At 42.0% G+C, this 19,249-nt stretch overlaps 1 protein-coding gene across 2 annotated transcripts in view; it reads left to right on the top strand.

The window, feature by feature from the left end:
- pfdn1 (prefoldin subunit 1) overlaps nt 1-19,025 on the top strand; it is a 100,581-nt gene extending 81,556 nt beyond the window's left edge. For both annotated transcript variants that reach the window (XM_066716386.1, XM_066716387.1), the window contains one exon: nt 18,426-19,025. In XM_066716386.1, the coding sequence (XP_066572483.1) occupies nt 18,426-18,509 (84 nt within the window). In that variant the 3' untranslated portion in view covers nt 18,510-19,025. The remainder of the gene's footprint in view (nt 1-18,425) is intronic.
- Nucleotides 19,026-19,249: the final 224 nt, after the last annotated feature.

The following is a 19,249-nucleotide window of genomic DNA, read 5'->3' as shown; positions in this document are numbered from 1 at the left end:
GAACAGGTGTTCCTAATAATCCTTTAGGTGAGTGTATATACATTACGGGGTGCAGGAGCTGGCTCATGCGCCACACGTGGAACAAAGGAGCAGTTGACAGCTGTCGAATAGCGCAGCTAACGCAGGACAACTACAGCTCTACCGTGCGTATAAATGAACTACACAGCGGGGCACTGGAGAACTCAAGTGCCCTCCGCTGGAGGACAACAACAGCGGTCCCCTGCTCTATGGCGTAATACAGCCAGAGCGGGCCACAGACCTGCTGACCAATACACAGAGCGGGGTACAGGCCAAACGCATGCACCACCGCAACACAATTACAATGAACAAACTATATACAGGGCGGCCTCTTAAAGCAACATGGCTGTAGGCCGCACGAGAAGCCCCGGGAACACATCGACAGGGCTGTCTGTACATCCAGGAGCAGCTCGTGTGGGTGCTTGACTGGAAGGCATAGTCCGATGGAAGGGAAAGACATGGTTCACTAGCTCCCTCAGGATGCACTTACAGGGGCAGACTGGGAGAGGAAAGTTAGGAGCCAGAGCCTGCAGGCTACTGGGGCTCGACTACAGCCAAAACCGGGTTCCCAATGGAAGGGACCGGTCCCTTCACATCCAACCTGTAGAACCGGGCATATGTAAGCGGCGAGGCCCAAGCTGCAGCCGAACAAATGTCTGCCAAGGGGGCACCTTGAAAAAGGGCCCACGATGTGGCAACGCCTCGAGTCGAGTGGGCCACCAGGTGATCAGGCACTCATAGGCCATGGTAATGGTGTCCACAATCCAATGCGATAGGCGCTGCTTTGAAAGCAACTGGTCCTGTGTCCGCGCTCCATAAAACACAAACAGTTGGTCTGAGTGCCGAATGTCCTTAGTGCATTCCGAATAGCACCTTACGGCCCGCACAGGGCAGAGCAGGTGAAGCCAACTATCTTGCTATGAAGCGAAGGGAGGAGGATGAAAAGCCATCAACTCAATAGGCCTGTTGACATGAAATGGAGACAGCACTTTCGGGAGGAACGCAAGGTTAGGCCGTAGCGTGACCCTGGAGCCATCTCCCACAAAACGGACACACGATGGGTGTACGGACAGGGCGTGTAACTCGCTCACGCGTTTTGCAGAGGTGATTGCCAGCAAAAACGCAGTCTTAATTGACACCAGCTTCAGCTCAGCACTACATCAAGGCGCCATGCGGGCAGTGAAAGGGTTCGGGGAGGCTGTAGCCGTCAAGCTCCCTTCAGAAACTGCACAGCCAGAAAATGAGACCCAGGAGGCTCGCCATCAATCCGAACATGACATGTCGAGATGGCCGCCAGATACACTTTGAGCGTGGACGGGGACTTGCCCTGGTCCAACAGCTCTTGTAGAAATTGCAATATGACCCCGATGGGGCAATTAATTGGGTCTTGACTGCTGTCTTGGCACCAGGTGTTAAACGTCCGCCAGCAGTAGGAATACTGCGACCTCGTAGAGGGAGCTCTCGCCGACTGAATAGTGGCAACTACCGCGTCTGACAGACCCCAGGCAGTCAATCGCTCCCGCTCAGGGGCCAGGCCCAGAGCTGGAGGAGGCCCGGATTGGGTTGCCAAAGCGTGCCCTGCACCTGGGACAACAAGTCCGCTCTCACTGGGAGCTGCCAAGGCTCTCTGTGGAGGAGGGCGATCAGGTCCACGAACCAGAATCTGCGAGACCACCGCGGGGCTATCAGCAGAACTGTCGCTCGTTCTCTCCTGACCTTGTCCAGGACTACCGAGACAGCGCAGCCACATGTGAGCTAGCGCGTCGATCCCTAGGGTTCCTGAGCGGTCTTGGACGGAGAACCATAGTGGGCAGTGTGTGGACTCTGCCGAGGCAAAGAGATCCACGTCCACCCTGCCGAACCGGCTCCACAGCTCCACGGGTGGAGGCGCCATTCCGAGACCGGGGGGCCTCCCCGAGAGGTGTTGGACAGGCCTGGGAGGTGAACTGCTCTGATGGAGCAGAACCGTGGTTGCGCCCACAGAAGCAGATGGCGTGCTAAACAGTACAGTGTGCGCGACCGGAGACCTCCTTGCCTGTTGATATAGGCAACCACCGCTGTGTTGTCCGTCCGGACCAGCACGTGTCTGTCCCGCAGGACTGGCAGGAAACGAGACAGTCCAAGGAGTACTGCTCGTAACTCCAGGATGTTGATATGGAGGGCCCGTGCGGGCTCCGTCCACCTGCCTCGGACTCCACATCCGTCACAGACTGCTCCTCAACCCTGCTTGGAGGCATCTGTCTTCATGACTGCTCGGTGGTAAACTGGCCCCAGGGGTACACCGAGGGTCAAATTGTGGGGGCTCCGCCACAAACGGAGCGCCTTCCAGCACGCCGGAGTGACTGTGACTCAGGGTGCTCGATCGCGGAGAGGGTGCATCCTGAACCACCACTGCATCGCCCTCAAATGGAGGAGGCCGAGGGGGAGGGTCTGTGATCCAGCCGCTAGGAGGCCCAGCAGCCTCTGGCAAAGGGACACCCTGACACGAGCTCTCAGTCGGAAGAGGGAGAGACACGTGTGTATTGAGGCAACTCTCTCTGGTGCCAGCGTGGCGAGCATGGCAACAGAATTGAGGCGCAGTCCGAGGAACTGTGCCTGCTGAGTTGGCGTCAGGCGGCTCTTCTCTCAATTGACCCGAAGGCCCAATTCTGAGAGGCGGCCTAAAATCAGGTCCGTGTGAATCCGAACCTGCTCCCTCGAGTGAGAACAAACCAGCTTGTCGTCTAGATAATTGAGGACGCGGACCCCCTGGCAAGGCAAGGGGGCTAGCACGACGTCCATGCACTTGGAAAAAGTGTGTGGCGCTAGCGACAGGCCGAAGGGGAGAACAGCAAAATCGAACGCTCGGCCCTCGAAGGCGAAGCGGAGAAAACGTCCTGTGAGCCTGCGCAATGGGGATGTGAAAGTAAGCATCTTTCAGATCCACCGTGGTGAACCAGTCGCCGGGCTTGATGGCCTGGGACATGGTGCGCAGGTTGAGCATCTTGAAGCGCAGCACCTTGAGGTGGCGGTTCAGGCACCTCAGATCCAAGATGGGGCGGAAACCACCATCTTTCTTGGGCACAAGGAAGTATGGGGAATAAAATCCCTCATGCTGCCCCGGCGGGGGCACTTCGCGGATTGCTCGCTTCTCCAGGAGAGCAGCGATTTCGACGCAAAGCGCCGCACACTTCAACGGGTCCCTCACTCGCGTCCATACCACGCCCTGGAAGGGGGGTGGACGTGTCTGAAATTGCAGGGAGTAGCCAACTGATATAATTTGGAGCACCCAAGAGACTTGGGTGCAGTGTTGCCAATTGGAGAGTTGCGGGGGGGTGTAAAGGTGGGTCAGAGGCTGCTGGAACGCCTCAGGGACGGGGCTCAGGCCGGGTCCCCTCCTACCACGAGCTGCCGTGGGCCACGAGCCTGGGGGGACGCCTGCCTGCCAGTGAGACGCTGGCGGAAATCGGCAGGTGGGCGGGGCTGTGACCTGGGCTGTGGTACTATATATATATAGTAAAATGCACAAAAATATGCAATAACAAACAATCACCTGAAAGCTATATATAATGTGCAATTGTGTCAATGGTCTATCTGTGTTTTTGTACTGTGTGATACTTCTTGAAGCATTAATCTGGGTGTAAAACAGCCTTTCTGCTGCAGGTTTTGCATACCTATATAGTCTCATTTCTGCCTCCAACTAAATAACTATTGACTTCACTGTCTGCTTATTCTAACATCTGTAACAGTTGTGCAGATGTGTATGCTGTTTTCTGACTCCATGATGCTGATGCGGCGATGTTTAGCCTGCAGTGAGAGCCTGCATCTCTCTGTCACTCCCTGAATACAGACTCTCGCAGGGGGGCGTTATCCCATAAGTTCAGAGTGTTTTCCAACTTATCGCGATGTTTCAGAGGCTGCTGAAGCCTGTGCTTGGCTTTTTCCAGAAGAGAATAGTCTTTTTCTATCCAAAAGACATGTTTAAAGAGATGTCGGATCCAGTCTGACATAGGACCGCAAAGGGTTAAATGAACTCATCCAGGAAGGCAGTAATTCTGCAAACATGACACTTTAGTGGCTACATGCTTCTAAATTTAGTAAGTTGTTGGAGATGTAAAGATGTAAGAGATGTAGCCAAGCTTCTCACTGGCAAATATGACCATGGCTGTTAACAGGACAACAATGAGATATTGGAGGTTTTTATTTATTTATTTATTTTTGTGTTTGGATCACTGGTCTTGACCTGTGATGGTTTGTGACTTTCCATAAACAGCCTCGTATTGTTCCAGTGTGGCACCAATCTAGCTCAGATCACATTTACCCCCCAAACCCCATAAACAATCAATGACAAGAAAACCCTTTGTGTTTGACATTCAATACCTGATGAAAGTGATATCCTGCACTGGCCACTAGAGGAAATGTAGCCCATTTATTTATAAAACAAACACAAAAGCCAAAAAAGAGTACCAGATGTAGCACTGTATGGATTATGGTACTCCATGATACAGATACCTTTTTAATGTTCACAGTACTATAGCCATATTTTCTAATCAGGCACATCACATACCAACTGTGACTTACGTGTTGCCTTTAGTTTCATTAATAAGAGCAATATTTTTGTTGTGTCAGCAGTTGTTAGTGGGTTTTGCTTCAATCCTCTGAATAGAAGATCTTGATTATCTTTTGTTGCCAGGTGCTTTATAAAGGCCTCAGCCAGAGGTCTGAGTAATCCAACTCTCTGTCCACTGAAAAGCTATGCTTGTTTTGTTGGCTGGCAGCTACGGTCTATGTAGGATTGAAATATTCAGACCATCTGCAGTATAACATTGGGTTATAGAATGCCAAACAATCCATAGAGCCATCAATCTGTAAGATTTCACAATTTGCAATACTGCTTCTCATAGGTTGAAATGGTATTATTGTTATTATTATTATGTTTGTTGTCATTAAGTAATTTAGCAGACACCTCTTCGCAACTTAGATTTTTTTTTTTTTTATACAAACACTAAGTGTTTGACTGTTATTGTAAGAATAATTAATTATGCTATAGAAATTAATTTTGTATTGTATACTCTATACAATGGTACAATATATTTCTTCTAAAGTGGTAAAGACACAGTAGCCTTGTAACAGCTGGTTTGGCATCTGTGATTTCAGTTATCTGAGAATTTTTCCACCTCCTGTGAGAAACACATTATGGTCACAGAAAATAAAAAAGTGTTTGGACTGTTGTTAACCCCATTAAGCATTTGAAATATGGTAGATATTATCATTGAATTGTTTCCCTTAAGCGTTTGGCTTTGTACCTCTTATTGCCATATGGTTGTGTAAATGTTATATCAGTTGTAAGCAAAACAAAAATACTGGAATCAGGAAAACACATGGAAAAATCAGGGCGTATTGTTGAGCACATCTATGAGGCAGTATTTAAAAAATAGCCTCTCCCAGTTGTTTCCACAGCAAAGTAATTTGTTTTTCTGAAATTCCAATAACAGGTACAATTTACTATAATTGAGCATGGCCCCACTGTTGTTAATTTTTTAAGGATTCTCAGATAGAAGTTTAGGCTGATTTAAATGCAGTTCACTGGATCTGCCGTTAGGTGTATTGACTTTATTTTAATTGGAATGCATATTATTAGACACTTCAATCGATGCCCTCAGATCTTCACGCAAACTGCATTCATGCTTTAATGCTTCTATGTTAGTTATTTCAGTTTCAGTGGAGCTTTGATAATAAGCCATTTTGATGCAGTCATTGAATATCTTCTGACTTATTGTGACAATGCTATTTAAAGGAAGGTGTTGGGAGAGACATATTTGTAGTAGCTCTGCTGTAAATAAAGGAAATGTTTTTAATTACAAACTCGTCTGTGTGGTATCTTATTCTCATACCACCTGTTTCATCACAAATATAGTGGTATCTCAAGTCTCTCATTTTTAAGATAATATGCATGCAGGTTAGCCCAGCGTCACATTGCAGACAGCATACATTTTCCTTGTTTATTTTAAAACAAGAAACTGGGCGGACAAGATACTTAACTTAAATCTTGTTCTAAGGCAGTGTGAAGTATTTTGAAGACATTTAAATCTTATAGCATAGTGTTTATAAGGTCAATACCATCTGAATTAAGCTATAAATGTAACATAAATAGAAAATGGAACAAACTGGTTTAAAGAAGATGCACTCTCTCACAGCCTCAAACATCTTTATTTTAATTTCACTTTATTTTCATTTGCCTGCACATTGAATTATTGGCACTTCATCTGCAAAGATCTATTAATCAGAAAATGATTTTAAATAGAAAGGAAGCTCTTTCACATCCATGTTTGGTAGAAAAGGAAATTTAGGATCAGTCTTAAAAAATATTTTCTTGGAACTCTATTACTCTCTTATTAAAGAGTTTATAATAAATTATCGATCTATTTATGGACACCTTTTGCTTCCTTGTCAAGATGATTGAATCAGATTAGATCTTTTTCACAAATATTGCAATCTGAAAGGCAATTATAAATTATTTATAAATGTAAACTTGTATGTTCTGTCAGAGGCTATATACACTTCATCTTCCTGGACATATTGAATATGTCACAGCCTGTGGCTTTTGTGATGAAATAATAATAATTAACCATTTATTTAGCTTGTTATTAATGTATTTTATTTAGTTCCATATTTACTTCAGTAACGTTAAAGATTTGTATTTGTAGTTACACAATTGACATTTGTTACGCAGTCAAGCAAAATAAGCGTATAGTTGGTCCATAAATATTTGGACAGTGACACTACAAAGACTTTCATCTTTAATTTGAGGGTAGTTACTAGCCCCTAAAATTGGGGGGACCACATCTAAAAATTGGTGTAATTCCTACACCGTTCACACAATTTGGATGTAACTACCCTCAAATTAAAGATGAAAGTCTACACTTAAAGCACATCTTGTTTCCTTTCAAATCCATTGTGGTGGTGTACAGAGCCAAAATTATGACAATTGTTTCAATGTCCAAATATTTATTGACCTAACTGTAAAACACAACTACAGTCTGTGTGTAGCTCGGTATTCTTGTATGTGTTATCAAGAATGTATATATTGCCTAAAGGTGTGTATAATTATAGTGATTGCTTCTGTGCTAGAAGTTCAGAAGGTCATGTTCTATGACGTACTAACTACTTTCAGGAAGATTATGTTGCCCGTTGGTATGCTTCTGCTGTTTGGGATTAAGCAGAACCTCCTTTGCATTTTTTAGATTGTGGAGTATGTTTCACATTTATGTGAGACTTTAGTTAAGCATGACATAAATAGCACAAATTGGGAGAAAAGAGTAACCAATCTGATATATTTAACAGAATGAATGCTTTACTTACCCAGTTGGCTATATTGGGTGTGCTAATGTTCAATAGAGGGAGTGGAAATATTTCTGACACACTTCAGTGGTGGTCTATGTGAAAGTATTCTGACTAAATTCTCCTGGTGGTTATTTCTTTTCCATGTCATCTAATTTAGTTTAATTGTTTGTAGCACAAATATCACAGTAAGTTTAAACTGATGGTTATTTAATTAATTATCCCACCCTCCCCATTGCAAACCAAAACTCTCACCTCCATGATCATCAAGCAGAAATGTTGCCTTACCAGGGCAGTTTATTTTCATATTTGTGTTTCCGTTGAAGATTGACGGTCAAGTTGTATTTCTGGTGTAATTTCCATTGTTTATATTGTGTTCGACCAATGTATATTTGTATGGAAAAAACATTGGGCACCCCTGCCCAAATTATATGTTTTGTTGATTTTCTATGTGAAAAGAAGTTAATACAACATCTGCAGCCAACAAACTCAAACTTGACATATTTCTGAAAATTTTAATGCACAGTTACTATTTATTGATTTAATTTTTATAAATTTAACAGATTAGAAAAATAAAACAGTAAATGTGGCATTGTGAAAAAATATGGACACCCTAACTGATCCGTTAGTGTTATTTTTCTGTAAGGTCTCAGAACTTAATTGACTCGTTAGGCCCTAATCTAAGTCAGATGATGACAATTACAGAGCAAATTCTCTGACTCTTTGAACCTCTCAGGGTTACATTCAACAACCATGGGCTCCTCTAAGCAGCTGACTGAGGATCAGAAAATAAAGATAATTGACTCTTACAAAGCAGGGAAAGGCAATAAAAATATATCTAAATGTTCCTTCATGCAATTTCCACTGTCTGAAATGCCATTAAGAAATGGAAGTTAAGGAGAACTGTTGAAGTCAAGGAAAGATGTGGGAGACCAAGAAAAATCTCAGATAGAATTGCTTGTAGACTGGTCAGGCATGCAAAGCAAAACCCCCATATCACTCCAAAGGACCTGCAGGAAGGTTTAGCTGGCACGGAAGTAGTGGCACTGTGCAGCGTTGCTTGCTCAAACATGATCTGCATGGAAGAAGAGTCATCAGAAGGAAACCTTACCTGCGATCTCATCACAAAAGTCAGCGTCTTAAATATGCACTTAGATAAACAGCACTTAGATAAGCCAGAGGCATTTTGGAACTAAGTGCTGTGGTCTGATTAAGTACAAATTTGGCCACAATCACCAAATGTAGGTTTGGAGAAGAAATGAGAAGCATTTGAAGAAAATAACACCTTGCCAACTGTTAAGCATGGGGGTGGATCTATCATGCTTTGGGGTTGTATGGCAGCCAGTGGCACAGAAAATATTGTGTGGGTAGATTCTACTAAGTATCAACAAATTCTGGAAGCTAATGTCCCACAGTCAGTGAAGAAACTGAAGCTGAAAAGATGTTGGATATTACAACCAAAATACCTAAAAATCAACCATAAACTATTAAAAAAGATAAAGGTTTTGGAATGGCCTTCTCGGTCCCCAGACTTGAATATTATTGAAAATAATGCAGTGCGTTCAAGACGATCTAAGAATATTTCTGAACTAGAAGTGTTCAGAAAGGAAGAGTGGGGGAAGAAAATCCTAAACGCTGTTCACTGCAAAGGTTGTGTTAACTACTTTTCGCTTAGAAAATCAATAAAACATGTAATTTGGCCAGGGGTGCCCAATCTTTTGCATACAACTGAAGCATAAGCTGTATTTTGAGTAGTGGGTGCTCATGAGTCATATTGTTTTATTTTTACCTTTGAAAACCCTGACCAAACCCTGACCCTTGACCCGATAGATCATAAAATGTAAATGCATTGCCAGGTAATTTATTTTTCTTTGGCATGAAGCCTCATTAGTTAAGATGAGCTTATAATTCTTCTGAGGTGTGACTTTCTAGGATAGGTACATGCTTAAGTTTATATTGTGTACTAGGTCTCAGTTTGTTTCTATGCCAATGCGTTATTTAATCTCCCAAGAGGAATTTGAGGATTGTGTGAAAATTGTTTTCCTATTGACAGCTGGTGAACTGCCCATAATTTACTTCAGTGTAGCAATAATTAATGTAATTCCATTGTTGTTCCTCAGTTAGGTTTGCTTCCTAGTTCTAATCCGCATCATTATGAACCGTTTTGGAAAATTCACCAAGTTTTTTAATTTATTATAAAAGTTTACAACAAGCAGGTTAAATACTCATTTGATTATAACTGCCTCCAGAGATGCAACTTCCCTGAAAGGAGACTACCTGTGATATTAATGGTTGTTTTAAAATAACCAGACTTCTGTAGTTACCAGTCTGCCAATCAAGCCACTCCCTGTAAAGAATCTAAAGAATTTGAGTAGTCAGCACATCAGCTACTAGCTAATTATTACATTTCTCCTAATAATGTAAATTATGACCATTCTACAATTTATTAATTTCAAATTAAAGCTTTAAATTGGAAATGTAGTATGACAAAAAACATATAGGCAAGTGTTATTGGGTAAAAAAAAAATATATATATATATATTTGTTTGGAATCAAATAAGCAAACTGAACATTTAATTGTATGTGACAGGCAATTTTAACTTCTTTACTTATAACTCCCTAAATTCTTTTGGAAACGAAGGAAATCATAGCAAAGTGCTATGGTTTACATTTAAGATCGGTTTTAATAATGTTCATAGGTTCACAGTGTGTAGCAGTAATGTACATAATAAGATTGTCAAAGTCTGTGATGACCTACATACATACAGACAATATTGTTTGTACTATGCGTATGAGCCTCATTGTTTGACCTGTCAGGACAATGGCATAGATGTGTGCACTACTGTATTACCGAGGAAGTATACATTCGGGATGTGTCCACATTATAGTGATTTGTAATGATATATATACTCTCTCTCTCTCTCTCTCTCTCGCTCTCTACCGGTCAAAAGTTTTAGAACACCCCAATTTTTCCTGTTTTTATTTAACTTTTTTGGCCAAATCGCATATTTTGTGCAGTTTGAATATCAGGCCCATATTGTGTATCTATTTAATTAAAGTGCCTTTGAAGTTTACTGTTAGGGTGCTATGTCAGCCTGGTTAAGAATTATTACAAAACAATGGCCATAGGGCACATGTAATGCCACAGTGCTTCGTTGCTTAATCACCAGGTGCAAGCATTCCCATTCTTAAAGAGGTTTTCCTTTTTGGACCTTTTCTTAGGGTGTTGTTACAATGGGCGATCTTTGTCCCAGCTTGTCTTTCTTTTCTTTATAAACCCTCAGGCTCTCTATTCAGCCCTTCTTCCGGAATCGTTGCCCTTATATGTTCTGAAGGATTTTGCTTGACAAGTTCTTGTCTGTTTAACAACTAAGTTGTATCATCAGTAGTGCAAAGACCACCAGTCACCGCGGACCCCCTTTCAAACTGAATGCGCAGCAGATGTTGCAGGGCAGTCAGTGGGCGGGCTCTCGTATTTTCAAAGCTCTATGACTTTTGATTACCAAGCAATACTTCTGAAATTACATCAGGAATGGAGAAGACCTGCATAATTATTTTAACCCCCAACTCCTCCAGTACCACAATCATAATCTCCCACACAATAACCTGTGTATAGTCGTTCGTTAATAGTATGCTATTTATTTTAATTGAGCTTAAATCTGCCCATCCACCATTTATTGACTATCACATAGGCTACAGTTTAATTTGATCGTAGCATTGCTGTGTTGCACAATCCACAGAGCAATGTACTATGAATTGCAACCAGGAAGAATTTAAGTTAAGGATGTCCACAATTTAATCACAGATCTTTTATAACAAAACATTTCCTGTGGCATAATACTTTATTATTTTAATATATTGCTTACATAATAATATCAAGGAAATTTTTATTGAACTCTAGTATTTAGAGCCGGGCGGCCCTATACGCTCACTACGCAAGTTGCGTAGGGCCCCGCAAATTACGCATGGGCCCCGCCCAGGACCAGCCCAATGTAAAGGCGAGCTAGGTGGTCGCTTAGGGCCCCATACTATCAAAGGGACCGTAAAATATGACAAATAATATTTAAAACAAATTAAAATCCAACTGAGCGCTTTTGCGCTGCACACAATGTCAGCTACGAACGAAGTGACAGATGTAGCGTGAGCATGCCTAAAAACGTGAACTAGTGCAGAGGGGCAGGTGAGGCGCGGGTTACAGCGGGGCTGCTGAGGTGAAGAGAGCGAGCTATGGCATCTTTTAAAAGAGTGCAGAAAAAAGTACGAGGACAAGAAGGCATACATTGCTGAGGAATTTATGAAGAGAATGTCACCGGAACTTTAATAACAGTTTTGTATATTCCAAGTAGTGGGACTATAAAATGTCATAACTTTGTGAGCAATGAACTATTATAAATAAAGCAATAATCCAGATCAATCAGATTAAGTAATAATCAGATTTTTGAAAATGTTGGTGATGTGATCACTTTGATAGATAGCTAATGATTATTGATAGTATTTTCTTTTTTTTAATACATTTTGTATTTATGGCGTTGGTGTTTTTTTTTACCTAAACTCTTTATTAGTTATTGTTGTTATTTCAGTGTGCACAGTGTACTATTTAAATGTGTATGTATTACTAAATCTATTTCAATGTCTGTTAACGTGCAATACATGTTCTGTGATGTGCACTAAACATTTTCTCTACACCATAAAGATGGGCACAACAAAAATGTTTTGCGGCAAGGTGGGGGCCCCCACAATCAAATCTTGCCTATGGCCCCCAAAAGGCTAGGGTCGGCTATAAAGCTGCCATATCAACCTGCTGCTCACATCACTTCGAACTAGATTGGCTTCTGCAATTTTAATTGTATTGACAGTTATCGTATCAATATTAAATATCAAAACAGTCATGTTTCTACTCCATTTGAACTATTTCTATATCTCCATTGAGTCTCCTAATTGAAAAGTTGAAAATGTTATCTCCTGCGTGTGAAAGCCCCTTAAGAGAGGCAATCAGCTGGCAATACAAATAATTATATAATTAACTTAGAGAGCTATGCTGAAAAGCACAAAACATTTTTAATCAATTGAATATCCAATCAATATTTAAAAGTACGTAATTCATCTAGCCTACATCCTCTTACACTGCTGAACAAGGATAGAGCACCACCTCCTGGTGCATCAAACCTAAAGAAGCTGTTTTATCATATTAGCACCATTTTTCACTATTTCCAGAAGTGTATCCTGAGTTAATAGGACTGCAGGCCATTTGGATCATCATTTATAAACACTGTATTTGGCTCCCAGATTTTGATTATATTTGGTTCATGCTGAATATTAAAGAGACCCGCTCTTTATTTTTAGCAGTCCCTAATGTTGAAAATGAACTGCGGTGTCAGACATGCAGACATGACCTGTACGCATCTTTAAATTCAGACTGACTCTTGTGCACTGCAGCCAAGCTATTCTGTCAATGTGCTAACGGGATTATATCATCGTCCCGTCAGTGGCCCTTTTTATAGAACTGGATTTGTTTACATTGCACTGGGATTTAATTTAAATAGTTCATGTAAGGTAGTGTGTCTAGTCATATACCAAAAAAAGTCTGTAGGTAATTTATTTAGCATGCGAACAAACCTGGAAAGGCAGATGCCTGTACAGGACGATGATGCTGCAAATGCAGGACTTAATGTGCATAGGCTTCAGAATGCACTTGACTTCAGAGAACCCGTGTTGACCTGAATTCTCTGAAAATCCATTCTTGATGTTTTCCTGAACAAGTGTAAATGTCAATAGAAACTAAAAAACAATACAGTAATGGCTTTAGTACTGTAAATTGTCCCAGATTCATAGTTCAACATACAATCTACAGTTTCTGGTATTGTATACATATAATTATGAATAAAATATCTCGAAGAGCACAACTGCAGAAATACAGACCAAGTATTGATATAGTTAAAACTAAATTTATCTAGATTTGAGAAGGAAGCCTGTCTCACTTGCTGTGTTTTGGAAAATTGTCCACCCCCCCGCCCCCCCCTCCATATCTGCAATACTTCTGAAAGTATTTAAAGATTAAACATAAACTGACAGAAATAAACTGCTGGACAGGGGGAAAGACTGAGAAATAGATTGATCAGGTTTGCTGCATACTTTACATTCAATTAAAATGAGGAAACAGATTTGTGAAGGAACACTAAAAAAAGGAATTAAGAGAGCACAAAAGTATAAAAACTGGTATAGAAATTAAATCAGCTTTAATTAATCGCCCCTCAACCCCAACTCAGATGTAGTATTGTGAGCAAAACTATTTTCGACGTTGGTCCAGTATCATTAAAAAAATACCTGAAAAACGTTACAACAGGTTTTTCCTTTGGTTATCAGAATCGGGAAGAGTGATAAACCGCAGTGGGAGTATGGAAACGTGTAAAACAATAATAAACATGTGGTCGTGCTCACTGCCATGCTTTTTTTTCCATTAGATAATTGTCTTCTATTTATGTATGATTGATTGGATTTGGAGGCGACTGTGCCACTAGATAGCCAGTGAACTAATTACATACACATCCTGTACAGTCAGGAATTATTGAGAAATCCATGCTTCCTGTATGTCTGATTCGCTGTATAATACAGTTTCTGGGGCTTGGCGGTTAATGATGATTGTTGGTTGTTGTTGTTTTTTTGTTTGTTTGTTTGTTTGTTTGTTTTGTTACTGCTGCTGCAGTTGTCATGAAATACTCACATTTCAAGGAACAGTAGGAAAAAGTAAAGTAACTGGCGAACCAATTAGAGCAACAATTACTAATAGCAAAATACAAAATACACCGGATGATGCTACTCAGGGCAGGGTTTTACGGCTGGCAAATGCCAGCTTTTCGCCGGTGTAGTTGTCCGGCAGATGAAAATATCAACAGCCAAAATGTCCGGTGGGAAACAAATAAATAAATAGCGACGCAGGGCAGGGGTTTCTGGGTTAGCGCAGCCCGCAGATGCCCGCAGTCCTCCGAAATCCCAACAGCGCGTCTTTGCGTCCTGTGCGTGAGGCCAACGCTGATTGGTTGAGATGTGACATTCTGAGAGCCATGGCCAATCGCTTAGTGCGGGGGCGGCTGGTGTACGATGTCTGTCTGAAGGCGCTGCAGCAATCACAGAGACGATGTGGAGACATACAGTGAGGGAAAAAAGTATTTGATCCCCTGCTGATTTTGTACGTTTGCCCACTGACAAATAAATGATCAGTCTATAATTTTAATGGTAGGTGTATTTTAACAGTGAGAGACAGAATAACAACACAAAAATCCAGAAAAACGCATTTCAAAAAAGTTATAAATTGATTTGCATGTTAATGAGGGAAATAAGTATTTGATCCCCTATCAATCAGCAAGATTTCTGGCTCCCAGGTGTCTTTTGTACAGGTAACGAGCTGAGATTAGGAGCACTCTCTTAAAGAGAAGCAATCAATCAATCAGATTCCAAACTCTTCACCATGGCCAATACCAAAGAGCTGTCCAAGGATATCAGGGACAAGATTGTAGACCTACACAAGGCTGGAATGGGCTACAAGACCATCGCCAAGCAGCTTGGTAAGAAGGTGACAACAGTTGGTGTGATTATTCGCAAATGGAAGAAACACAAAATAACTGTCAGTCTCCCTTGGTCTGGGGCTCCATGCAAGATCTCACCTCGTGGAGTTTCAATGATCATGAGAACGGTGAGGAATCAGCCCAGAACTACACGGGAGGATCTTGTTAATGATCTCAAGGCAGCTGGGACCATAGTCACCAAGAAAACAATTGGTAACACACTATGCCGTGAAGGACTGAAATCCTGCAGCGCCCGCAAGGTCCCCCTGCTCAAGAAAGCACATGTACAGGCCCGTCTGAAGTTTGCCAATGAACATCTGAATGATTCAGAGGAGAACTGGGTGAAAGTGTTGTGGTCAGATGAGACCAAAATCGAGCTCTTTGGCATCAACTCAACTCGCTGTGTTTGGAGGAGGAGGAATGACCCCAAGAACACCATCCCCACCGTCAAACATGGAGGTGGAAACATTATGCTTTGGGGGTGTTTATCTGCTAAGGGGACAGGACAACTGCACTGCATCAAAGGGACGATGGATGGGGCCATGTACCGTCAAATCTTGGGTGAGAACCTCCTTCCCTCAGCCAGGGCATTGAAAATGGGTCGTGGATGGGTATTCCAGCATGACAATGACCCAAAACACACAGCCAAGGCAACAAAGGAGTGGCTCAAGAAGAAGCACATTAAGGTCCTGGAGTGGCCTAGCCAGTCTCCAGACCTTAATCCCATAGAAAATCTGTGGAGGGAGCTGAAGGTTCGAGTTGCCAAACGTCAGCCTCGAAACCTTAATGACTTGGAGAGGATCTGCAAAGAGGAGTGGGACAAAATCCCTCCTGAGATGTGTGCAAACTTGGTGGCCAACTACAAGAAACGTCTGACCTCTGTGATTGCCAACAAGGGTTTTGCCACCAAGTACTAAGTCGAAGGGGTCAAATACTTATTTCCCTCATTAACATGCAAATCAATTTATAACTTTTTTGAAATGCGTTTTGTTTTTTGTTGTTATTCTGTCTCTCACTGTTAAAATACACCTACCATTAAAATTATAGACTGATCATTTCTTTGTCAGTGGGCAAACGTACAAAATCAGCAGGGGATCAAATACTTTTTTCCCTCACTGTACGAAAGTATTTAAAATGCATCTCCTTATCCACAAAACGCATTTGTGCACATAATTAGTATTTTGTCCCTCAAACTGCACATTTTGTTAATATAATTCACATTTTATCCCACGAAATGCCGGTCTGGTGGTTGGAGAAGAACGTATTTATAGCTCATTAATTTTGAGAAATTTAACAGCTGAAATGCCATATATGTATTTAATTCAAATATTTAGTAACACATAAGAATGGATATGCAGGAGAAATTCACATACACAGAGACGTGTGTATGTATGTTCTAGTGTTAAGTCTACCCAACTATAGCAAGACAATAGAGATCTGCACATACAGGATGAAATTTGTATTTGTGTGTGTGTGCTCGTGTAGTTTCTGTAACATGTCATTAACAGTATGTGTTAATTTACATCCATACAATCGTAGGTGCACCAAAGAAATCGGGTTTTGTTTTCTGAAGATTGCGATGTGTTAATGCCACACTACCCCCTATGGACACGTCAATCTTATGTGCAAGTATGTTAGCAGACAGCTATGCGAATGTCTGCGTACGACACCCGCTCATGTACACAAAGACGCAGACGCAGAAGTATAAATCAGCCTGCACTCCTTCGTAATGTCAACAGCGCGTCGTGCATCTCTGCGTCCTGTGTGTCAGGCCAGGGCTGATTGGTTAAGCAGGACATTCTGACAGCCACGGCCAATCGCTCAGTGCTGGGGCCATTGGTCTACGATGTCTGTCTGTAGGCGCTGCAGCAGGTCAGAAAAACGACATACGAAACGCATTTGTGCACATAATGAGTATTTTGTCCCTCGAACTGCACATTTCGTTAATATAATTCACATTTTATCCCACAGATTGCCCACGTATTTCGTGGTTAGCAATTGTGGACTAAAGGTAAAATGTACTTTGCTATCCGTGGACAGAATGAACAATTAGCATTCATGATCAAACAGGTGACTGATCAAGGCATTGATCCAGAGACCTGGGTTTGCAACATGAACAAGATTGAATGCCAAAGGAAAGTTAGAAGCTTGCTGAGCCGATCAGACGAGCGCTATATCAGGTGCAAATCTAATACAATAAATAATAATGAATATACACCAATCAGCCATAACATTATGACCACTGACAGGTGAAGTGAATTACACTGATAATCTCGTTATCATGGCACCTGTCAGTGGGTGGGATATATTAGGCAGCAAGTGAGCATTTTGTCCTCAAAGTTGATGTGTTAGAAGCAGGAAAAATGGGCAAGTGTAACTCAGCGACTTTGACAAGGGTCAAATTGTGATGGCTAGATGACTGGGTCAGAGCATCTCCAAAACTGCAGCTCTTGTGGGGTGTTCCCGGTCTGCAGTGGTCAGTACCTATCAAAAGTGGTCCAAGGAAGGAAAAGCGGTGAACCGGCGACGGTCATGGGCGGCTAAGGCTCATTAATGCACGTGGAGAGCGAAGGCTAGCCCATGTGGTCCGATCCAACAGACAAACTGCTGCAGCTCAAATTGCTGAAAAAGTTAATGCTGGTTCTGATAGAAAGGTGTCAGAACACACAGTGCATCGCAGTTTGTTGCGTATGGGGCTGCATAGCCGCAGACCAGTCAGGGTGCCCATGCTGACCCCTGTCCACTGCCGAAAGTGCCTACAATGGGCATGTGAGCATCAGAACTGGACCACGGAGCAATGGAAGAAGGTGGCCTGGTCTGATGAATCACGAGTTGGCCTCCAAATTCCCCAGATCTCAATCCAATTGAGCATCTGTGGGATGTGCTGGACAAACAAGTCCGAGGCCCCACCTCGCAACTTACAGGACTTAAAGGATCTGCTGCTAACGTCTTGGTGCCAGATACCACAGCACACCTTCAGAGGTCTAGTGTAGTCCATGCCTCGATGGGTCATGGCTGTTTTGGCGACAAAAAGGGGACCTACACAATATTAGGCAGGTGGTCATAATGTTATGGCTGATCGTTGTATACCTACTGTATAACTCTCTTTTTAGTATAAGAGGGTTTTCGCTAGCAGTTGAATCACGTTGTTAGTCAAACTTTTAATCCAGAGGGTTGCAATCATAATGATGATAGTAGAGAACATAAGTTCATATAAGCTGATTCATATAACACCATAAACAGCAACAGTGGTGGAGTAGTGGTCTGGACTCTAGACTTGTCACTGGAGGGTTGTAGGTTCAAAACCCCAGTGAGACTCTGCTGTTTTACTCTTGAAGGTATTCTACCTAGGTCACTAATGGGTAGCCATGTAAATTGCTTTGCAGAAAAGCGTCAGGCAAAATAAAGAACTAATGAAGAATATGTTTTGTGAAATGGTCATTCATCATGTTGCTGTATGTTTTATCAATTTGACCGGATGTGGAAATTGATGGGATTTTTTTTATTTTTCCTAACTTCTTGTAGCAAAGGAAGACATACCTGGAGCGCAGTGTGAAGGATGCAGAAGACAACATCCGTGAGATGCTGATGGCTAGGAGGACTCAATGAAGATGAATATGAAGATCCAGATACACACAATTACTAGTTGTTGTTTTTTTTACTTACTAGAATTACAGTGAAGCCTCTGATAGTATGGTCACCTCTAATTGACTCATTACTATAATCTTACTTATTTAAATGTAAATATAAAACCATTAAGTGTACATGGAGTTCTGTACTTGCATCGGATATTCTATTGGCAAGCAAGTTGATTGTCTCCTGGTAGTTGGGTTGTTTTGAATGGAATGCAAGCCTGGATTGGGCTTTTCCACGATCTAAATTTGGAAATTGGTGCACTCAGCTAAAAGCATTTTAAACAGCTGCAGTTATTCAAAACTTTGAAAATAGTACGTTTTTCAGGTTTCTTCTGATTTTGTTTTGTTTTTTGAGTCAATTAGAGATCGTCATACTTCCAGGTCCCAGCTGTACATCTCTCCTTTACCTTGGATACCACTCTGTTATTTTTTTCATTTTTTTTTGTTAAACCAGACATTGAGTTACACAATAAAATATTTAAAAAATTAAGTTAATTGAGACCCTTTTCTAAATAAATAACCCTCTTTGAATGTCTCTATCCTGTACCAGGCAGCTTTAAACATTGAAGTTGCTGTTGTCTCCTTCAGTACCTGTCTGGGTCTGCCGGTTTCCTGAGAGCTGAGCATGTCTCGTCTGACAGCAGCCCCACAGGTCTTGACAAACTGCTTCCACATGTCAAGTTCAACAGTGCACTCCCGAGTCTGTCTGAGCCT

This window comes from Amia ocellicauda, chromosome 11 (genome assembly GCF_036373705.1).
Source record: "Amia ocellicauda isolate fAmiCal2 chromosome 11, fAmiCal2.hap1, whole genome shotgun sequence".
Classification (NCBI taxonomy): domain Eukaryota; kingdom Metazoa; phylum Chordata; class Actinopteri; order Amiiformes; family Amiidae; genus Amia; species Amia ocellicauda.
Note: the sequence above shows the minus strand (reverse complement) of the source record. Positions and strands in the feature narration are given on the sequence as shown.